Source organism: Eleutherodactylus coqui, chromosome 4 (genome assembly GCF_035609145.1).
Source record: "Eleutherodactylus coqui strain aEleCoq1 chromosome 4, aEleCoq1.hap1, whole genome shotgun sequence".
Lineage (NCBI taxonomy): Eukaryota > Metazoa > Chordata > Amphibia > Anura > Eleutherodactylidae > Eleutherodactylus > Eleutherodactylus coqui.
This window is the reverse complement of record NC_089840.1, coordinates 253,196,219-253,220,700: the sequence shown is the minus strand read 5'-3', so window position 1 is coordinate 253,220,700 and position 24,482 is coordinate 253,196,219. Positions and strand designations below refer to the sequence as shown.

At 44.8% G+C, this 24,482-nt stretch overlaps 1 protein-coding gene across 4 annotated transcripts in view; it reads left to right on the top strand.

Annotated features, from left to right (window-relative positions):
- Window positions 1–24,482, top strand: part of CRTAC1 (cartilage acidic protein 1) — a 537,130-nt gene that overhangs the window by 205,356 nt on the left and 307,292 nt on the right. For all 4 annotated transcript variants that reach the window (XM_066601101.1, XM_066601100.1, XM_066601103.1 and 1 more), the window contains one exon: window positions 988–1,184. In XM_066601101.1, coding sequence (XP_066457198.1) covers window positions 988–1,184 — 197 coding nt within the window. The remainder of the gene's footprint in view (window positions 1–987; window positions 1,185–24,482) is intronic.

Below are 24,482 nucleotides of genomic sequence, written 5' to 3'. Positions count from 1 at the left end.
AGCATCGGCGATATACAAAAATGCTCGGGTCGCCCATTGACTTCAATGGGGTTCGTTACTCGAAACGAACCCTCGAGCATCGCGGGAAGTTCGACTCGAGTAACGAGCACTCGAGCATTTTGGTGCTCGCTCATTTCTACACAGCACCAATTAGAGATGACATCATGTGAGTCATTTGTTATTTTGCCACTGGCTGCCAGTTATTAGTCACTGTATGGTCTGTAGAGTAATGATAGGTAGTAGCATTTTTGTTTGTGAACTGACAACTCCCATCATACAGATCGTATTAGGAAGTACAAACTTAAATAGCAGGGGTTGACTTGACTTTACAATTTATTCCTTTATTGATCTTGGTTCTGGGACTATCTACTGAGCTTGATTCCGGTGTTCTACTTATGATGTTGGTTTTGTTGCTGTATTTATGTAATGAACTGTTCTACTGATTACAATAATATATGTTTGGAGTATCCCAATTGTTCTATTGGACAATTAGGTTACGCTTAATTTTCTGTGGCATGCTACATCGCGGGCATTTCACATGCAAAATTTTATCACCCAGGTAGGGAAAGTGTTGTTAAAATTTTGAGTCCCACCCCTAAAAACACACCCTCTTGATAGATTTGGTATGGTCAGGGGCTGGAACTAGGTGTGACCAGGGGTTGGGACTTGTTGGGGGCAGGGGTTTGAAAATTACTACGGAACGCTTTACTTGACGCCCTGCCTATCCCTCTTTCCTTCCTTGTAAAGTTGGGAGGTATGAATTTGGCTTCAAGATGGGACATGCTGCCTAGGAGTTACGGTAGTACCACACACTGAGATGGAGATATCAGGTACATTAGTAGATGGTATTACAAACTGTAATATTGCAAGGTGCTGCATTCCACCCTATCTGTACTGTACCTTATGTAGTGTATTGTGTAGGCCACCTTCCCTCTTTATTATCTCGTCTTTTTTTATTTATTTTCTGTTTTTTGCCTCTTTTTATAGATATAATGGACCCAATCTTGTGTTGAAATACATCAAAGAAAAAGGTCGCCTGGTGAATATAGCGGTGGATGAGAGGAGCTCTCCCTATTATCCCCTGCGGGACCGCCAGGGCAATGCCATTGGGGTCACTGCCTGTGATATTGATGGTGATGGAGGAGAGGAGATTTATTTCTTGAACACGAACAATGCTTTCTCAGGTAAGGCGGATTCTACAGAAGCTTGTACCTGACATGGAGCTGTTTTATGCTGAATCTTGTGCCCTATGCTGAGTTTGGGATGAGATAAAATAGAAATGAGCTGGTGTCTAAGGAATGGCAGGGGCTATGAAGCAGAGCTTTTAAGTATGCCGGCATATTCTCTTCCATATTTTAAGAACAAATAAGATATGGAACAGGGAGCATCGTGCTAAAAGATATAAAATGTGAACACATTCTCGAGGCTACTACCTTGACAAGACGTCAAATCTGGCAAAATACACGTGGTTGATGGATTGAATGCATAGTTGCTCTTACTTGTTCCAGTAATACATCGTTGGACTAAGAAAGGCAAAACTCGAAGCTCCGGGGCCTAAATGCAAACAGGATATCCCACCAACGATGGAACGATTCCAGCTACCACGGTGTGACCACCACCTCTACATCCCTTATTTATGTCCCTTGGCCTAAAATGTTGGGAGCACCCTTGTGAATGAAGACAATAATGATGGTGGCATCAATATGCTGTAGATGGAGGTGCCTTTATGACTCTCACATGGAATTGGGCAAGGAAAGGGCTACATGTGTTGAGTTTGGTGGCACTGGCCAAAGGGTTGAGGGCCTTTTACAAGGTCTGATGCGCCCAATCATTGTTATATGTAAAGTTGACATGGAAATAGTGTTAAAAGACCTTTAAGGGCCATTTACATGAGCTGACTATCGAGCACACATTCTCGAGGCTACTACCTTGACGAGACGTCAAATCTGGCAAAAAGCACGTGGTTGATGGATTGAATGCATAGTTGCTCTTACTTGTTCCACTAATACATCGTTGGACTTATACCGAGAGGCCCTAAGAAAGGCAAAACTTGAAGCTCCGGGGCCTAAATGCAAACAGGATATCCCACCTACGATGGTACGATTCCAGCCACCATGGTGTGACCACCACCTCTACATCCCTTATTTATGTCCCTTGGCCTAAAATGTTGGGAGAACCCTTGTGAATGAAGACAATAATGATGGTGGCATCAATATGCTGTAGATGGAGGTGCCTTTATGACTCTCACAGGGAATTGGGTAAGGAAAGGGCTACATCTGTTGAGTTTGGTGGCACTGGCCAAAGGGTTAAGGGCCTTTTACAAGGTCTGATACGCCCAATCATTGTTATATGTAAAGTAGACATGGAAATAGTGTAAAAAGACCTTTAAGGGCCATTTACATGGGCTGACTATCGAGCATAAATGTTCAAACCTGATTATTGGGCAAGAACATTCTTAAGAACCATTATTTGCCCAATCGTTGTTCCATGTGAAGGTACCAAGGACATAGTTAGTGTAAAAGGACCTTTAAATGGGTTTTCCAGGATATAAAAAAATGTGAAATGAGCTGAAAATGAAATAAAATTGAATACTCACCTATCATGGTGGCTTTCCGTCCAGCACTATAGCCATGGCCCCTGCCACACCCAACTCGGAAGAAGCAGTGGATAGATAACATCCCATTCATTGTGCATGTGATGACTCGGTCACTCACAGGCTTTAGCGGCCATAGAAGAATCATGGCTGAAGCCTGTCTGCAACTTAATTTTTCCGATTAAAAAAATGGAAATCTTGCAGAATGGAAGCAAAGGGAAGCCTTCCATTTTTGTTTATTGAAACCAATGGGAAAAAAATGGATCAGTTTTTTCCAATTTTTTTTTAGTTTCCCTCCCCCAAAAATGGAGCAGAGAGATTGAAACCCTGAACTGACCCTAACGCAGGTGTGATAGCAGCCTTATATTGTATGTTGGGATTGAAACTTTATTTTCCGATGTGGGTGAAAACAAGCCAATCCAAAATTTGCCTTCCAGAATAGAACACAATTAAATATTTGCTATTCGCGGTAATGTGTTATAATTTGACAGGTCTGACAGCTTGTGCGAGCGGCGCTATTTTGACATGTGTATATTTTTGCTTAACATTTTTCTGCTCGGTTTTCTCTCTAAACATTTGTTGCTGCTCACTCAACGTTCAGAAGTTATGAATGGTCTGTGATAATGTTAATGCGTTTCTAAATTGGGAACAGTAGCCTTTCTGCCTTCGGAGCTGGCAGCAGCTGCAGTTCGTAGATTCTTTTTCTTCTTCAACATTTTGTGTATTTATGCTAAGAGAAACCGCATTATTCGGAACGGTGTTTGAGATCCGGGCCACAATTGATAAGCAGTTTATAGAGTTATTGGAGTAAACTACATCAAGAAAAAGTTGCAAGTGATGATGCGGAACATATTGGTGGCAAAATTTGGGATGTGGGTTTTTTTCTTGTCAGTTGCCAAATTTGAAAACTGACAAGACAAGCAGGCGTGGCCTCCAAGTAGCTCACATCTATTAAGTAACATAGGTGAAATGTTCATAGCATCATGGACTGTCAATGAGACTGTCACAGTTTGTAGCCACTGACTTACCCCTCCCAGCAGCATCGGCACATATCCCGCACTACTTTTCAGTAGACGTCCTGCTTAGGTGCCTGCTCCTTCACGGACAGCAGCCTGAAGGCCATGCGCACACACTCGGCAGACCTCTTAAAGGACCAGCATACACTTAACAAAGTCCTCCCCTGACAAATATCTGGTACCCTTCCCCTGTGGGGGTTGCCAGAATTTGTGGCCTTTTGGTCCTACTTAAGGTGCTAATTGAAGTGTGTCCTGTTTTATTGTTGGCTATTCTTGACTATGATTCCATTTCCGCTCCTGATCTTGGCTCGCTATATTGACTACACTTCTGTCTGCTGCCTGTCCTTGACTTCTGGCTTGCTATACCATGCTAATCCTGTTTTGTGTGTCCTGATCTCCGTCTTGTTCCTTGTTGTGCTTTCTGCTCCGATCCAGACTGTCTGACTACGCTCCTGTTCACACACTCAGGTACCGCACTTTTGTAAATAGTAGCGTCAGTTGCCACATTTCTGAAACCACTATCAGAGCAATGGTCTCGGGCCGCTGAGTAAAGCCCACATCCCAATCTATGTGATTAAAGGGTGAAGACCAGGGTACCTCAGATGTTACCTCTGGATTTGGTCCTAAGCCAAAGGATTCACAGCACCAGAAGTAATGAAGTTGATACAAGTGAACGGAGGTAAGTATGAACAAAAGATAGGCAGCGATAGAATCAGTGGGGTTATGCCAGCCACACTGAAACAATGATATGGCATGACCTCTTTAGTTAAATATGCACTTCCCCTTTAAGATGTTTAGCACCAAATTAATTATTAACTGATATGTTCTAAAGACAAACATCAATGGAAGCCCATTGGCTAGAACAATTAGCGTTTCTCCATAAAAATGGGCATGGAGGCTTGTAAAAGTTGCCAAACCTATACAGAGTTGCCGCATACAATACTAGCCAAATTATGAAAATCTCTAACCATCAAACATGGGGTTCAGGTTCTTTACGGTTTCTGACAACTTCTTTTTCAGGCATCACTAGAACATATCAGTGCTTCAAAAAGAAGGAAAATAATCTAGAAGCCATGCCTATTCTAATGCTGAAGAGCATTTTCCAAGCTGTAGATGAGAAAGACTGACATTGAGTGCTATCATTTTGTTCATGATCATTAATTACATGTAAGTTATCATAACCATCATCAAGACAGACACTTTGTAGAATGACGTCCATCCAGTGATCAGATGATTGCTGTGGGTCCTGCTTCTGAAATGTCCTGCAATCACCTATTTCCAGCAGCAAATGCAACTAGCCATAGAGCTACCCTGCAGCCGCTACTGTAGGCAAAATGTGGTCTTACATGCCGGTCATACAAAAAGTAGCCAGTGGCCAGGTTGAGTTTACCAGAGTGGGAGCCACTAACGATAAAAGAGGGGTCCTGAGTTGGAGATCACCTTATATGATGTTCAGCTTTCCTAATAGGGCATATGGATATGAGTTGTGTTATTACGACAATCGCTAAACTATTAGGGTGATTAAAGGAGTACTAAACCTACTCTACAAACCATATGAAAGGGCAGTAATAGAAGACCTGCTACCATATATGTACGTTTTTTGGATATATATGATGTAAAATTGTGATCATGGGGCGGGTCAAGAAATTTTTTTCTCAATTCCTGTGGGTCATCTTATTGAAGAACACAATAGTGAGACAACCCCTACTTGAAATGGTTGATAACATGAAAATATAGATTGCATCTATTCACATACTCCATCAAGAAAGACTTTTATTGAGGTTTATTATCCCTTTAACGGGCCACTTCGGTAAAAAAAAAAATACTAATCATGCAACTAGTCCCCCCATACATTTAAGTTGGCTCGTATCATTATCTTTAGTTATCCGTTTCTATCTAAAAATCCCTGAACTCTTCACTTGGATTGTGTGATCTCATTGTGATGACCTGGGAATTACTTGTCTCTCTGTTCTCTCTGGGAGTCACTTTTTCAGTCTCCAGAACTTCCTGTATGTTCATACTGCATGGACTGTACCAAACAGGCTCTTCACAGGAGGGATGGAAACTTCTGTTATATTACTGCAGATGATTGGAGGTTCCTTTCCCACAGTTATAACAAAGAAGGTGATGGTTCATCCTCCTGACTCTATAGTTATGGTCTTAAGCTTATTTAGGTGAATATGAAGGGTGATGATAATTACACTATCCTCCCAGCAGGCAAAGATGATACTGCCTCTACTGGTCATGTGATGCAGTGCTCATGCACCATGCGATTGATCAAAGTATTGATTAAGTATCAGACTGAAGCTACACTGCATGGAAGAGACTACAAAATATATTGAAAAATGTCCAGAATGTGACCATCAGGTGAGGGGGATGGACAAATTTCGTTTTCACTGGAGTGGCCCTTTAAGCACCATCATGTTCTCAGTGTCTCCATTCGTGATATTTTTGGCTGATGCACATTTTTCTTATTATTTCAGCATTTCCTTACAATTTGACCATCCAGGATGACTCACTCTCTTCAGTACAATATGCCTCAGACGTCCCACTTACCTGAGCTGAATGAATTTATTGCTGTAAATGGTGTTTATTTCACATTAATGAATACAGCCCACACATTTGCTTTAGTTAATGAAGTGGGAAGTGAGGGAACAGAGCATAATGTTTCAGGTAGAAGACTTAAAATCATATTTTGCAAGAATTTGCATAAGAAATCTGTTACACTTACAATTCATCTTAAATAGGTACTTTTTAAAAAATATTTCCTCAGCGTGCAATGGTAAATACAATGCATGGCAGGGCAATTACCCATCACTTGACATGACAAGTGACAATCCAATACCTTAAGAGGGTATTTCAAGTTAATACTAGGATATGCCTCATTAAGGACTTGCATCTATTAGTAACAAGTGGCTACAAAGTGTTTCTCAATCTGGAGCACCCAACATGTACATGAAAGTACACGGCTCAGGTGCGGGATACGATGCACAAGAAAGAGTTACAAAAATAAGCTGCATTTATTTGCCAGAACAAGAATGAACACAAGGCGGCTTACACCATAGACTTTAGCATTCTTAACTATGACCGCCTAGACCTTAAGTTGGATAACGCATTAGGCAATAATATCGGCAAGCCATATGAAAGTCTATTACACCGCAAACAACGATATAAACAGTAACTCAGACACAGTCTATTACTGTTACTCTAATGGTGTGCATACCTACATTGCGGATTGAGGCCGGCCTCACTTACATAAGTTGTACAGGAGTACTGACTCAACCAAATCAGGCAAAGTCTAAAATTGTAAGTGTTCCTCCACCATGAGTCCTTGGGGTCTTAACAGCAGTGTTGATGCTTCCTCGAAGATGAGATTCATCATATGGGATTCTACTCCTTTGTCCGACTAACTCACCATCTCTGCACCCAACATCAACTTGTTCTGGCACACACATAGGCTGTGGTGTGCTCTCCCAGCAGAATAGCCCCTCCAGCTGTCCCTTCACAGTCGGTATGCACTGCGGCTCTGCTTATTCACCATGTTACTCTAGCAGCCCCTCATTCCTCCACAGTCACCTCTCTACTGGTGGTGCAGCTACAATATGTTTTAACATATCCGGAAAATCCTCACAGAGCATGCTCGGTGTTAGAGCCAGAATTCGGCACAAATTTTGACGCATCTCAGTCTATTGCTTAGGCAACCCCTTAACTCTTTCAGGGTAGCCCCTTACATATATACAGTAGATATGCAGCATACTGATGTCAGTGGGAATTGGTTATTGCAGAATTCGGGCTCCTTCACATGAACATATTAGCGCACAAATTTATGCATGCGATACTTCACACTTCCCGATTTTTGCGCACGCTAAAAAAAAAAGGCATGCTCTATTTTCCTGCGTATTTGCACAGCAAAGGTCCCCATAGGAGTCTGTGGGAGGTGCTCAAGTCCATGAAAAAAAGAACACATCTTGACTAGTGATGAGCGAGCATACTCGCTAAGGGCAATTGCTCGAGCGAGCATTGCCCTTAGCGAGTACCTGCCCACTCGAGAGAAAAGGTTCGGGTGCCGGCGGCGGGCAGGGAGCTGCGGGGAAGAGCGGGGAGGAACGGAGGGGGGATTCCCTCTCTCCCTCTCTCCCCCCGCTCCCACCTGCTGACTGCCGCAACTCATCGCTCCCCCGCGCCGGCACCCGAACCTTTTCTCTCGAGTGGGCAGGTACTCGCTAAGGGCAATGCTCGCTCGAGCAATTGCCCTTAGCGAGTATGCTTGCTCATCTCCAATCTTGACCTCATTAGGCTAAATAGCCTTTTAAATCAGACCGTCTTTGTCTTCTTCATGCAAATGAACATGCCCTGTGTGCGAAAAAAGTAACTTAAAATGTGCGAGTGTGCACTAACACCATCAGCACGGACGCCCTTGTGATGCTGAGACAGTTGGACTCCACTCCTTAAAGACCTAGAGTGATACAGATTTCCCTGAACACCAAAAAAAAGCTCTGTCCATAGCGCAAATACGTTGCAGAGGCATCCGCAATTGTGCATATGTTCGTATGAAAATATTCTCTTTAAGGGAAGTCTGACCGATGCAAGCTGAAGCGAACAGATCTGGTATCTTCACCGATCTGTAGAAAAAACAAACAGATAGTTAGGGCTTGTTCACACCAACCTATTTGCGCTTGTATTTGCATGTGCAATTGCGCATCAATATTTTTGTGTGCATCCTCAGTTCCTCTTCTTGCATGTGCAAAAAATAGAACCAGCTCTATTTTGTGCGCATAGAAGTCTATAGGGAGGTGCGCACACAATGCACAACCGCATGTGAGAAATACTGCGTAAAACTGTGGGGAAAAGAAAACATCTGGACTTCGTTAGGATAAACTTTAAATCATGACAGGGTTTTCTGCGTATTGTGAATATGGCCGAAATGCGCAAAAATGTACTGTAAAAATTGCGCAAGAGTGAGCAAAAATTTTGGAATACGCTCGTCTGGGATGGCATGAAAAACAAAGCGCCAATGTAAACTTTTTTGGAGACTCCTGCAGAGGAACGTAGGAGTAGAATCCCTTGTGATAGCAGGACGTAATTAATTGACGTCATTCCTGTGAAAGGAGCGTCAACGCTGGCTGTTGCGCACTTTACTGTACTTTTCTGCGCTGCTGAGAACATTCACATCAGCGCAGCCAAATTAGCCCCCAATGTTCTTGATTTCATGTGGATCGGGGCACATTTGCGCACTCTTATAGACTCCTAAGGTGGCTTTTGTGTGCACCAAAAAAGAGCAAGGGACTGGTTATTTCTATAACGCCAACTTATTCCGCAGCGCTTTCAGGTAATTTATTTATTACCCCCCACCAAGCTGGGTACTCATTTTACTGACCTCGGAAGGATGGAAGGCTGAGTCAACTTTGAGCCGGCTACCTGAACCAAGCGGGGATTGAACTTGCAACCTTCAGGTCATGAGCGAGAGCTTAGAACTGTATTCTGCACCACACGAGGCCTGTATAGAGCATGTTGCGTATATTTTGGCACACTCATCTGCAGAAGCCCTTAATCTCAAACCTAGACAACACAAAGCCACAATTACGATCTTGGGAATACGTCTTTAGCTTTGAATGTGAACAGAGAAGAAGGAAATTGGTGGAGTTGGGCCTCTATTGGACAGATTGGGAACAGGTTTGGCAGAGTCTAGCGATGTATTATGTGTTGTTTTGTGTGTTTTTATGTCACTAAGTTCTTAATTAAATTGCTTTCCTTAATTTGTCTATAACAAATCTCATTTGAGTGCTGATTTACAATGTAATGGAAGAAATATCCCTAATTACCTGAGTAGAGCAGATGTCGGTGGCGTGCTCGGGTAGACAATTATCACAGGTTGCCTCTTCTCTGATGATGCCAGAAATCTTTACAGTCTCATAGATTTCATTTTAGAATTTATCTACGTCTCATTCTGTTATTTCACACAACATCTCCCCCTCTCCTCCGCTCGGCTGTCACGTTAGGACTTGGGGATTTATTTAGTCCCCATTTAATTAACCAGTTGATGTTCTCTTTTTTTTCGATCCTACTGTAGGGAAAGTGGGCTGCAGTTATTGACTTCAACATGTTTAAAGCCAAATGAACCAATTTTTGCAAATAGTCCTTATCCTACCGTTTTATACATGCAGCTCCTATGCAGGTCTATGCATCCAAGGGTACAAAAAAGGCCACTTGCAAGTCTTAGGCCTCATATCCACGGGACAGATCCGCAGCGGGTGTCCCGCACGCGTGATCCGCGCCCCATAGGGATGCATTGGACACCCGCAGGTAATTAAATACCTGCGGATGTCATTTTCCCCTGAGGCGCGGATTGCGTGTGCGGGAAAACCCCCGCAGCATGCTCCATTTTAGTGCGGGTCTCCCGCGGGGACGGCCCCAGCCGGCTTCTATGGAAGCCGTCCGGATCCGCGGCACACCCGCAGCTGAATTCCTGCTCTCCGGCGCGGGAGAGCATGAGTTAAAAAAAAAAAAAGAGTGCATGGCGCATGCTTCCGGCGTGCCGAGCACATCCGCCGGGTCGAAGAAAGAAGATCCAGCCGCGACGGAGGGCAGATCTGCAGCGTCCGGACAGGTAGGTAAATCTTCTTTTTAGGCCTCATGTCTGCGGGAAAGGAGGGACCCGCTGTGGGATTCTGCATGAAGAATCTGCGGCGGGCCTGATTTTCCCTGTGGACATGAGGCTTCATTTACACAAGAGTATATCAGCCCTGTTTCCACGGCCGGCTGATACACGTTGCCCATCTGATGCAATGGTTTACAATGCATCAGTTCAGATGGGCGTATTCCTGTGGCGTAAAAAGGCTGGCCGGCAAAGATAGCGCATACGGTGCGCATTCTCTTAAGGTGTTTTTACACCGTTCAGAAAATCTTTCTGGCCGGAGTATGGTGGCGGCTCCCATAGACTCCTATGGGAGCCTATGGTAGCTGCTGGAAAAGGGAGGTGGGAGGGAATATAGCAGCGTGTTTGCTAAACTCCCACCCACTTTCCTCTTGCTTTCTTTGCCCCTTGCCGACTGTTTGCAATGGGAGGGAGCGGGACGGGGCAGGAGCTAGTTGCTAAGCTCCTGCCCCCTCCCATTGCGGGCAGCCAACAAGGGGCGGGCGCTTAGCACACTAGCTCCTGTCCCATCCTGCTCCCTCCCCTTGCCGAGAGCCGGCAAGGGGGCAGAAAGGGAGAGGCAGCTTAGCAGAGCTAAACTGTCTCCCCCGGCCTGATTTCATTCCAGGCTGGGCATATATGCGCCAGACCCAGGCCGTCTGAATGGGTGCGTGACACGGCCAACCGAAAGTCGCTACTCTCGTGTGAAAGAGCCCTAATTCACAAAGCGTATATACACGGCTAATTTAGCTGAATCCAAAATATCACAACCATATGAAGCATTGGATCCCAATGTATTCATTCAGATGACCAATTGTTAGTTGCCAGGAATAATAGGACATCGGTGACCGAAAACCTCGACTGATTTTATATGGCGCGTAACAAGCTCCCCCCCCCCCCCGTCCCGCCTGTCCCGCCTCCTCCCCTTGCCGAGAGATGGTAAGGGGGAGGGAAGGAGGAGACAAATTAGCAGAGCTAAACTGGCTCCCCCCCGCCCAATGACATTGCAGCCTTGGCGTATATGCGCCGGGCCAGGACCGTCTGAACGGGCACGCAAACATTAAATTTGTGCGGCCGTTCACATGTTTTTACATCATGACGAGTGAACCTGAAAACACTGCCACCTGTTTGAATCCCGCCGTACTTAGTTCCTCTTACTGAAAACAATCACAAGGGATAAGAAAACGCCGATTTAGATCGGGACTTGATCGAGGCTTTTTTCCCTTCGTGCGATTCTTTGCGATGACTGGCCGAGCGTAAAAACGCATACTATCATGGGAACGAGGCCTCACAAAGCAGGTTTTCGTGAAAATTAGCCAAAATCAGGACATTGTCCAAAAAAACAGAAATGGTACAGATCATTTCATGCGGCCGGTTTCAGACGAGCGTACTGTCACCCGTCCGTAATACGGATCCACAATACGGGATTTTTTCTGCAGTGCTTTTTTTCCTCACTTTTGCTGTGTTTTTGAATTGAAAGTGTTATTTCAAAAATTGTAAAATTCCTCGGGCTTCACGTTTTTCTTCCTGGTGCTTTGCCGCAGGCTTCTCTTTAATAAAAAAAATGACAAGCGAAAAAACGACATGTCCCCAATAAACGGCACCAAAAAAGCCATCAGTTATCATCTTAAAATGTTTTTGACTTTTTTCTTTTTGCAGCAAAAAGACTGAAGGCTGAGGCCTCTTTCACACGACCGTATGTGTTTTTACGGTCGCTTAATCATGCCGTAAAGTCGCATAAATGAAGAGTATCCGCGATCTAGTCCTGATCTTAATTAGCATATTTTCTGCCATTGTGGCTGCAGCGGCAGAAAGATACGCTGCAGCGCGGAAACCCGTTGATCGTCAGAATTCCTAGATGACTATTAATGCTTAACCCTTTCCAATCCAATTTGTGCAATTGATATCCTGGTTTTCCTAGGGAGCTTACTCTTTTCCTGCTGCTATACAACGGCGCTACATGCTGGCTAAAGCCAGTACTGCATGAGGTGACACGTTGGATAGGCTCCAACAGCAGAGAGGCTGGCAATATATAGTAAGAGAACCCCGACGGACGTCTTCCAACATCGGAGCTGTACAGCCTTAAATCATAATGTCTTTAGATGTCAGACAGTGGATTGGAAAGGGTTAAATAGAGCCAGCTGTCTTTTTTTCCCCAGCATTGAATTCAGCTAAACTCCATAGAAGTCTATGGGAGCTTCCAGTGTATCTTGGCAAAAGATAGGGCAAGACCTGTCTTTTGACGCTGCATATAAAATCGATTCATTTGGATAAATACATTGGAACCCAATGCTTCAGATGGTCACGATTTTTGGATGCAGCTAAATTAGCTGTGTATATACAGTATATACGGTCGTGTGCAAAAGGCCTAAGGGCTCATTCACATGGGCGCCAATCCGCCCGTGTTTCTGCACGATAAGACTGCCGCACCGCGTGCGGACGACTCTCTGCATGACCGGCTCCACTGCCGGCCATGTGTTCTTTCTTACGACAGCTGCGGAGAGTCATCTGCACCTGCAGTGCAGCGGTCTGATCGTGCAGAAACACGATCGGCGCCCGTGTGATGAGCCCTGGGGGCATATTTACACGCAATATCACACTCTAAAAGGCCAGCATCACACGGACGTATTTACGCACACAAAACTTGCTGGCACAATACACAGAGAATAGAACTTATCGATTTTAATGGGTTTGTTCACATGCGCATGTTTTCACTGCGCATGCGCTAATGTTCTGTGTAATTGCACAGCAAAGATCCCCATAGAAGTCAATGGGGATGCGCAAAATATGCTAGGAAATGCGTGAAATACTGTGTAATTGCGCTGAAAAAAAAACACATCAGGAACTCATTAGACTTACTATTCCTTTCCATGGGCGCGTATTTTTTTTCTAAGTACCCTTGTGTGTACCGATTCCCGTGCAAAAAAGCATAGTTCATTCCACAAATACGCAGTGCTCATGTGTGCGCAAATGCAGATGACTTCCACCTTAGTCTCCCTTTAACCCCTTGAGTGGCATGCCCCGAAAATTTCCGGGGACGAGCTCCACTGCTCATAGCAACATAGCCCGGAAGATTTCCGGGCTATGTATCACTATGGGAGCTGCAGAGCACACTGCCACAAGCTGTGACAGTGTGCTCTGCCTGCACAGACCCACACAGAGCAGTGCAAGGGCTTTGAAAAATCAGCAGAAGATATTGCCGACATGTCGGCAATCTCCTGCTTTGTTTACAAGTTGCCATAGAGACCATCGGCTTGTCAGAAGCAAGCCGATGGTCTCTGTGGCAGGGAGAGCTGGTTGTTAGCTGTCAGAGGACAGCTAGGTACCTGCTCTTACAGCAGAGATCAGGGAAAACCTCCGATCTCTGCTGTGTTAACCCTTTACATGCTGCAGTCTATTGTGACTGCAGCATGTAAAGGGTTGTCACTGCAGCATGTAAAGGGCTGTCACCCTCGGACCCCCGGAATGTGATCAGGGGAACTGATGGGTCCCTGTGGAAGTCCCCTAAAGGGACAAAAAAAAAATTTTTTTTTTAAATAAAAAAAAAAAAGTAAAAAAATTATTACAAAAAATAAAAAAAACACTTGTCTCCCTTTACTTTGTAAAAAAAAATCAAAAATACAATCACACATGTGGTATCCATGCATCGTAATGACCCAGAGAAGGAAGTTAATACATTATTTTACCCCTTAATGACATGGCCCCTTTTTTTCTTTTTTTCCCCATTCTTTTTTTCCTCCCCCCTGTTTAAAAAATCACAACTTGTCCCGTAAAAAACAAGCCCTCATATGGCCATGTCAATGGAAAAATGAAAAAGTTATGGCTCTTGAGACGCAACTGCAAAACTAGTTGAAATTCAATGATTAGACCATTTTAAAAAACCTGCCCTGGTGGGCACGACAGGGTGGTAGGAAACCCGCCACTCAAGGGGTTAAATAGGCTAAGAATTGGCACTTTAATGGCTATTTTAATGGCACTAATCGACAAAAAATGTAGATGGACGCTTGTTAACTGCCGATCACGCAATGCAGAGGATTGCTGGGACCATGATTGTTCCTCCGCATACAGCTCTCATTGGTCAGCAGCGCATCTACCAGTTTGCAGGGTGCGACGAGCAGCCATTTTTATGCTTACATAGGACAGGATCAGCCAACAAACAAGTGTTTGTTCATTTGTTGGCAGAGGTAAATCCACACCTCCCGATGATCAGGCGAAGGAATGTTCTTGCCCGATCATCAGGCTGTCTGCGAGGCCGGTAACACTCGATTTAATAGCTATGACCTCAATGTGTATTTGGTGATGCAGTCAGCAGGTGGAGAGGGGTGCAGGATGACGTGGGCTTGTCAAACTCCCGAGCGCTCCTTCGGAAAATCGGGTCACACAGTCTTGTAGAGAATTGTTATTGAGTCTTACTTCCATTCCGTCTCCTTTCTTGGGAGTTGTTGGACAGTAGTAACGGATGATTCAGTCAGCACCACACAAGTGGGAGTTTTGGATAAAATTAGTGTACACGGTTGCTATTTTGTAGCTGTTGTTGTCAGAACAAAGTATAAATAGGACTTGGATGTAGGCGCAATTTACATATTAGATCAATTAAAAGACAATTGAAATCAAATATGCAAAAACTGGGCAAAGGAGTTCAAGTCCTACCCATGCTGTAGGAGGAAAGGCAGTCAGGTTGTGTCCCTGGTTCAGATTAATCATTAGGGAAGGTGAGATCCCCTCCTGGGGGCAATCTTCATTAGTGTGGCAATGCTGAGAAAGTGTGATGGACTTGTAACGGCCATGTATTACATGGTCGATCGTTCATTATGTTTGGTCACCATGTAATACTACAGTTCACCTTTAGAGGCCACTGTAGAGGAATTGTGTAGTTGGACACAACTTCCTCTGATCAGATTAGCTGATTGCTGGTGGTGTAGCGATCAACTTTTGTTGAGGCTGTTTAACTTTTATCAGCATTATAAGATATGTAGATGTGTGATAAGTACATTAGGTTTTCTTCTCCATTCACGTCTAAAGCCAAATAAAAGTATAACTGCCCTTTCTAAAAACTTTTGACATATCAAAAGTTTTAATTGCTGGTGGTCTGGCTGCTGAGACGTCCATTAATCCTAGAAAGAGCCAGCGGAAGTGTTCGTCCGAGGGCTGTCACTGCTCGCTAGGTGAGGACGGGCTCATAAACTTACTATTGAGTTCATCTTCAGCTAGCGAACAGTGACAGCACGCGGATAAGCACTTCAGCTGGCAATCGGCGGGGGTCTCAGCAGCTGAACCACCAGCAATTAAAACTTTTCACACGTCTCTATGACATATCGAATGGTTTTAGAAAGTGCAGTTACACTTAAAGAATTTTGTTGGACTTCAGTTACTTCTCAGTCAAAAATGTTTCCCCCTGTGGAGACCACCAAGTTGGCGTAGGGAGTCTTAAATGGGTGTTCAGGGACTTTTTCATTTTTTTCTATCGATGACGAACAGGTTAGCAATAAATGATCTAAGAGGACCCACCGCTCAGACGCTCAGATCCCCGCCAATCACGTGATTTGCCCATTTTTGGTACTGCAGGCGCAATTCCCATTGAATTCAACAGGTGCTCCACCTGCAGTATCAACCTAGGTCGCTGTGCTATGGCTTCCTGCACTGACCACAGTGATAATGATCCCAGGAAAAGATGATCGGTGGGGATCTGAGTTATAGGTCCCTACCGACCATTTATTGATCATCAGGAACATAGTATAAAGAAAGTCCTGGAATACTCCTTTAAGGGCCTTTCACATGGCCCAACTATCGGGCACAAACCTTTGCACAAATTCTCATTTTCCAGATCGTTGGGCTGTGTGAAACTAAAAATGTTTGACTGACAAATTAGTAAATGCTCGTTTGATCAGTTCGTTTATATGAGGATCAAAATGCTTGATGGTCAGCTGCTCATCTCCTCATGTGAACAGGGCAATGGCCAACGATAGCTGTACGGTGACCAACGATCATACTAATGATCATCCCCATGAAGCCGATCCTCTGACTGTTTGAATGGCATAAACAAGCGACGATCAACACGCTTTGTCCATTGGCACTCTGATAGTACCGACTGAGGATTCGATCATGTGAAAGGGCGATTGTACTGTAGATCAGGCAATGCTACCTGGGAAAAATAAAATGCAAATAATCTCCCATGTAGGAATGAATAAGATGGCAAATCAATAGGTTTAACCTTTAAAGGGAACCTGTTTGCGTTTTCTACCCTACTATATTAGCTACAAGAGCAGACCAGAGAATTCCAGCAATTTCCATAGCTAATGTTATTATGTTTCATTTTGAAAGTATACCATTGTAAAACATATTTTAAAATCTCCAGCACTGTATAACTTTCGCTATTCAACCTGGCGATCATGTGACCATTGGGTGCCCCCTGCTACAGCAGAGCTGCAGGGTCCTATAAGACCCAGACCAGCTCTACTAGTGACTACTGTCACTATAGAGGGATGTTTTCCCCTGTAACTGGGTGTAATCAGCTGGTTCTTGGTTGGAGTCTCCTAGTTGTAACCGGGATCGGTAGCGTGATCAGTGTTAGCCAGGGGTATTCGGGTAGTATCGGTTGCAGTAAAAGAGGAGCACGCAGGTAGAGAAGTCGGGGGAAGCCAGTGGTTGATACACAGAGCAATTGTTTGGAGATATAGAAGCAGGATAGAGAGGATCTTGATTACAGGCTGGAAGCTCACAAGGATGGAAGGTGTTAAGCCGGGTTATATAGGGTATTTAATCAGGAAGCAGGATGGAGGCAATCAGGAAGACAGGAGCAGGAACAAGGAACAGAGACAAAATTGTCAGAGGAGCTTGTCAGAGGGCTGGATAGCTCAACAGTTAGGGCTGCTGCCTGGAACACAGTGCAGTGACTGAACCAGACGTAGGAGGTATTGAGCAGCGAGGAAAAATAAGATGGTAGTCAGGATGGCTCTGCTGCTCTTCCTGGCAGGGTAAAAGTATGCTTGTCTTATGGTCAGACGGCAGCAGTGGCAAAAAATGCTAAATAAACTAATTGCTAAATAAAAATGAAATAAAAATAGGTAGTTGTTGTAACCTGCTATTTGTGGAGTCGGGTAGGGTAAGATGGTAATTTGTTGTGACGCCAGCCTATAAATGGGTAGGTACCCATTCCAGGCAAAAATTATATAATACAAAAAGTGGAGAACTAAACAATAAGGGGGGTAGTAGTCCTTGTCCCTGAAGTGTTAGTGTGGTACCTCAGTGCAGTATTTCGATGATGGGAAGAGACTTTGGGCCACAGACTGTACATGGTGAAAACAACTTGAACACTTTTATTTGCAGGGAGACAGAGCACTTGGTTGTTCAGTAGTTACATCACTTGCATTATATTAACTTGAGGTAGATCATAAATTTTCATTACACTTGCACAGGTCAAATGTTGCTGACACTTTTCTCAGGGGACTGACATTAGCTTCCAGCTTTTCCTCTCTGGCTTTAACTATTACTTGACACTTGAATTACTGACTTGATTTCTCGTCTTTCTCTGTCCCTCTATTCTCTCTACTTCTCTTTCCTCTGCTAACTCTCCAACACAACTTAGTATCGTACTCACACTTCAGATGTTACTTCCCACTGCATTGGCTCTGTGATGACTCTCAGAAGCTTTTTCCTTCTCCCCGATCCCCTTCAGACTCTTCTTAGCTGTCTTGACTACTAGAATGGACTGACTAACCACACCCACTCTCTGTCTTTTATACCTTTCTGACTCACCAATCTTGAGCTACAGGAAATCTGACTACCTAATCCCAGGCTAGCTAGGGGTTATTGACATTACATAGAGCAGGTTAGGTTACATTCTGCAAAGTCCTACAGTGCTACATAGTAAGAACACCAAACATTAACCCTTAATTGAGCATTTAAAGTCCTATACACACCATTTAACATAATTTCACACATGTATAAACATATACACATACACTTACATCAGCTGGTAATAGTAATGCTGTGGGACCTCAACTCTGGGGTACTATAACAGGAGCTCCTGGGTTCAAGCCCTGACACTGGGGCTCCTATGGACGTCCCAGTTATAGTAGCAAAGTGTAGAATTTTTTAAAAAAAGACAATGTGAATGACCCATAGAGATCTTACAGTTTGGAGGCTTGCACTTATGATGGATCAGGACATATGTGATAGATAGCGTTGTACTTTAGTGTCTGGTATTGCTTAAAAGGAATCTGTCATGATCTATGAGCACTATAAACTAGCTTATGGTTCTCATACTACAGGTTCTAAGGAGTTTCCTGGATGTGCTTTGCATATTTACCCAGCTCCTCGTTCCTCCCGCTGTCACCTGTGGAAGTTGGTGCATGGACAATGCAGCGGACTCATCTCTGCAGGCCGTGCCCCCGTGCACACGCTGTTCTCTATGGTGGTGTGCATGCACAGCCTCTAGAGATGAGTATGTCATACTGTCTGCACGCTGACTTCCACAAGTGACAGCACAGGAATGAAAAACCAAATACAGGGGGTGGACAAAAATATGGAAACACCATATGAAATGCATGCCTTATGTTCCATGGGATTATAAATCATATTTCAGTAAGACATGTAGAGACCGATTTTAAGGGGAGGTAATATGACGCAGATTCCAAGATTCCATTGGTCAGGGGTTTGAGCCAGTCAGCTGCGGTTACCAGTTAACTCCCAAAACCACCCAGAGCAAGGCAAGAGGTGTAGTAAACACAAATTTGGCAGGAAAACTCTCAGCCAAGCAGTGGTCAAAAGGGCAGCTCAGTGCTAATGATTAAAATCCCATACGCTTCGTATGGTGTCTCCATATTTTTATCCACCCCGTGTAATTATGTAAAGCTTATCTTCGGACTCCTCAGAACTTGCCTTTTATGAGCACCATAACTTAGTTTATGGATCTCATGGGTCATGATAGGTTCCCTTTAATAGGATTACTAATTTTGGGACCAATTTAGGGAGCGACGCAGAAGCGTAACTTGAGGCTCCTGAGCCCAAATGCAAAATCAGTGATGTCCCAGGTTAGGAGTCCTTTTATTTCTCAGTTAGGTCTTGCAGAAACGTGCAGTCCAAACCCAACCGAAATCCACAGCAGATATGTTTTAATGAAGAGCAACCTGGCGAGGAGGTTCTGCAGTCCCCTCTAGGTGCCCAGTAATGGATGACTGTAATGGGTGGCTGGATATATCCGCCGAGTGCTGCGTAGTCCTCCCGATGCCCTTTTTCGTATGAAGAATCTCTCAAGTCTTGATCCAATTTTTCAGTTGAGTGATTCAATTGATTCATTGACGGCCTGATACAGCAGTGAATGTGATTCACATCTGCCATGTCAGCACTCCGCGCCTCCTGTACATCTACTGGACGGCTTGTTGTGTCGCTGCCATCACACAGATTTAGGAGAAAAGAGTTTCCATTCTGCAAAACTTTCAGCCAGTGTAGAAGCCGAGCGCGGGTCTTGTCCTCGCCATGTAAACTGCTGCAGGCCGGCATCCTAATTAATTCCTATTTTATCAGACGCATTAACGACCTCTCTCAGAGATTCAGTCCAAGTATCAGATGGCCCCTTTAATTTAATAAGTGACACCCGCAGACTCGAATCCCACTTACCTACCGTACATACAGTGGCGTCACACAGCAGCACTGTACCGTCATCACTAACTCGCAGCAGAGGGTAAATTATTCCTTATAATACCGACTTCAGCTGCTGCAGAACCTCTTTTTAGAGAGACAATTGGCACTTTTTGACTGTTGCCAATTGGTCTGAAACTCTTGCAGTCTTTTCAAACTGAATGAATTGCATGACCTGTTATGTACAGTATAAGGTTCTGCAGCAGCTTAGTTGTGTATTATGGTGTTCTGCAGCAGATGAGGTATTTATTATGATGTTCCACAGCATCTCAGGTAGGTATTATGAAGGTCAGCAGCAGCTGAGGTGTGGATCACAAGGTTCTGGGGCAGCTCTGATGTGTGCCATAATGTTCTGCAGCAGCTGAGGTGTGGATCAGGAGGTTCTGAAGCAGCTCAGGTGTTTCCCCTAAAGTTCCGTAGCAGCTGAGGTGTGGATTATGATGTTCTGAAGCAGCTCAGGTGTGCACCATAATGCTCTGCAGCAGCTGAGGTGTGGATTATGATATTCTACTGCAGAAGAGGCATTTATTATGATGTTTTACAGTATCTCTGGTGTGTATAGTAATGATCTGCAGCATCTCAGGTGTGTATTGTAGTGATCCGCAGCATCCTAGGTGTGTAGTGTGGTGATCCTCGGCATCTTAGGTGTGTATTGTGATGTTCCGCAGCATCTTAGATGTCTATTATGATGATCCACAGCATCTCAGGTGTGTATTGTGATGTTCCGCAGCATCTCAGGTGTGTTATATGATGATCTACAGCATCTCAGGTGTGTGCTATGATGTTTTGCTACAGATGAGGCATTTATTATGATGTTCCGCAGCATCTTAAGTGTGTATTGTGCTGTTCCGCAGCATCCCAGGTGTGTTCTATGATGATCTACAGCATCTCAGGTGCGTATTATGATGTTTTGCTACAGATGAGGCATTTATTATGATGTTCCGCAGCATCTTAAGTGTGTATTGTGCTGTTCCGCAGCATCCCAGGTGTGTTCTATGATGATCTACAGCATCTCAGGTGTGTATTGTGATGTTCCGCAGCATCTCAGGTGTGTTCTATGATGATCTACGGCATCTCAGGTGTGTATTATGATGTTTTGCTACAGATAAGGCATTTATTATGATGTTCCGCAGCATCTTAGGTGTGTATTGTGCTGTTCCACAGCATCCCAGGTGTGCACTATTGTGATCAGCAGCAGCTGTTTGATAATGCCATACAATATATTAGAGAGGGGGTGCACTACAAGCTAGTTAACCAGGATTAGCACTGGAGCAGAAACTTCCTACATTAGTGCTGCAGAAGAGATGTGGTCTCCATGTAGCGCAGCTCATCTCTTTACTGGCCAGGTTATGACATCACAGAGTGACCCTTATACTAATATTATGGAACAACAACAATAATATAATAATCCATGAATGTGGGGATCTTTTCAGCCCACGCCGGCTGTGCAGGGAGCGGCTCTACTGAGTCTCGACGCCTTCCATCATGAGCTGCACCCAGCAGAGTTACTTCTCTCTCCACCAATTCTTCTCTCACTTCCTCTGATAACGTTAAGAGGAAAGTTTGCACTGAGTTATCTCTGACATCGCGTCTCGCCGCTCGGCAGAGGATTGCTATAAGTCGCAGTTCTTTAAGACAAACCTGCATGGCTGACAATTCTCTGTACTGTAAATCACATACAGTAGGATTCGCACTTACCACATATCACTGGGGACTTGTCACGTCCTCCAATCGTTCAAGCAGGCTGCATAGCTTTACGGCCGCGTCCTTGCAGTCTCAGGCGCCAGGATCCATTCCTCGCTACATCCACCCCCCCACCATTCTCCTGCACTGGCTCCCATTAGGACCTGTGTAGTCAGGTTACCTCTGTCTATACTAAGTTCTAACTATTTTATTCCATTGTATCCTTGAAGTGTAGGTTTTGTATGAACTGTGCTTTTAAGGAGGAGAAGGTCCCTTCTGATACCGGAGGTAGACGTGAGAAGGTGCCATGTTGGAGGGGCGCAATTGGTTGCTGGATCTTACATTGAGCAGTGGTGGGGTTTTTTGTGTTGCACATTCTACCTTGTTGCACTGAAGAAGTTGTTAATTTGGACCTCTCATGCTTTGGGGCAGCCATCTCAATGGCATAGCTAGACCTTCCATGACAAGCAACCAGGTTTTGCCAAATTCCTTGAGTCTCCGGTACCACAGGTGTCTTTGTCCAACATCTAGTTGGCTCTTCAAGCAAATAAAGAGACAGAGAAAATGAAACTTTGTATTGTTGCTGCTCTATTTAACCCTTTCCAGTCCAATTATTTGTATCCTGGTTTTCCTAAGGGGCTTACTCTTTTTCTGCCGTTACACAATGGCGCTATCTGCTGGCTAAAGCCAGTACTTCATGAGGTGACACATTGGATTGGCTCTGACAGCAGAGAGGCTAGCAATATACAGTAAGAGAACCCTGATGGATGTCTTCCAACATCAGAGCTGTACAGCCTTAAATCATAATGTCTTCACAGGTCAGACAGTGGATTGGAAAGGGTTAATTAGACAATTTCCTGGCAATCAATATGTGGAACTGGCATGCATTCTTTGCCATCTTGGCCCGAGCCAAAGACAACAAATGTATCCATGGGTTCTTGTTGCGTCCTAAGAACGTGCAACCTCAATAACATAAATCAAAGGCACAACTGTGCAAAAGGAAACAAAAACTAAAGGGGAATGCTCTCCCTATCGTCCCCTAACCCGGGAGGGGGCCCTGCCTACTCGGCAGACCGACCGCGTTGATAAGTGCGAGCCTGCACTCGAGCCTGGGCCACTGACCAGTCCCTCACTGGGGGCCCTAGCACAAAACCAAAGGAGAAACCAAACCAAACCAAACTGTAAAGAACTTAGCTTAAACTGAAGAGCTTCCACCACTCTGTGTTGCTCCGTCGCTGTCCAACATAGAACTGAAGTGATTGACCAGCACAGGAGTCACAGTTAGCACTGATTAAATAGGAGCAGAGCTACTTAGCACCAGGTGCTGACTGACATTAATCTTGCAACCACCACACCTCTCAGCTCCAGGAGAGGTAGGAATGCTGCTAAACCCTGGTCTGGCCTGAAAGCAAGGTGGAAACCTCAGAATGGCTGCAACAGTACCTCCCCTTCTAGGAGGGGCCCCAGGACCCTTAAGATCAGGATGACCAGGGTTTGATCTGTGAAATTTTTTGACTTGACGGGAGTCCAAAATGTGACTTGTTACCAACTGCTCCTCCCCATCCGCTAGCACAGGAGCCGGGGGTGGAGGGTCATTCCCAGGATCGATGAATCTTTTGAGCAGAGATTTGTGGAAAACATTGTTAATTTTCATCGCACTGGGAATTTCTAACCGGAAGGCCACCGCGTTAACCTTCTCAATTATTTTAAGCAGACCGATAAATCGCGGGCCCAGTTTAGTGGATGGTTGTTTGAGTTATATATTTCTGGTAGACAACCAAACCAAGTCTCCAACACAGAATTCCGCCCCCTCTGAGCGGTGACTCTTAGCAACTCGCTTTTTCCGCTGAACTGCTCGCCGTAACTCTCTCTGGACCTCGGCCCAAAAGAATCTGGCTGCCCCAATGCCGGAGCCGTAGCAACACACTTCTTCAATTTCTAAACCCTCTCAGGATCCATCTTAAAACCCTCTTGGGTATAATCCTTGAGCGTCAGTCTCTCAGGAGGGGGTATGCGGCTCCTAGGGAACTCGTAGTCAGGGAGAAGTTTAATAGCACAATCTCCCTGTCTGTGCGGTGGTAATTTGTCTGCCCCCCCCCCCCCCCCCTGGGGGAAGCACCTCAGAGAGGTCGGCGATGACTTCTGGCAGCTCTTCTGTCTGAGTAGAAGCTATATCAACAGAAACGCAACCGGACAGACAACCAGGGCTCCATTCAACAATGTCCCCCTTCTCCCAGTCTACTACCAGGTTGTGTAGACGTAGCCAAGGCAGCCCCAAGACTACTTGCGAGGGAGGGATTCTATGAGATATAATGTTATAATCTCCCTGTGGAACAGCCCAATTTTTAAACGGACGTTAGGCACACAAAACCTCAGACTTCTCTGCGATAGTGGAGCAGCATCAATGGCGGATACGGGAATGGGAAACTCCAGAGCCTTCATCTCTAAGCCTAAACGTCTGACCGTCTCCCGATGTATTAAATTAATACTAGCTCCACAATCTAGAAGGACTCTTATGGGGCTGCCCACACTATCAGACAGGATTTCAGCAGGAAGCACCAGTCTGGAGGGTGATATCCAGGCAATTTGATGGCCTAGAGGGGCCCCCTCAGTAATCTCCCGGTCATCAAGTCCTGGTTGGCAATTATGACGGGGACAACACTGAGCCATGCGACCAATGCGGTTACAGGAAAGGCATCGACCTTTACACTGTACTTTGTTCCCATTGCTAGCCCTGGCAGCCAGAGACCCCAACTGCATGGGCTCCTCCACATTCGCTGATAAGAAGCCAGAATCTATGGAGAGTTCCTGATGTCTCTCCCTGATCCGTCTCCCAGCTTTGATAGCCAGAGACATGGCCTCATCAAGACTGCGGGGTACTGGATAACCTACCAGTACATTCTTGATTTTATTGGAT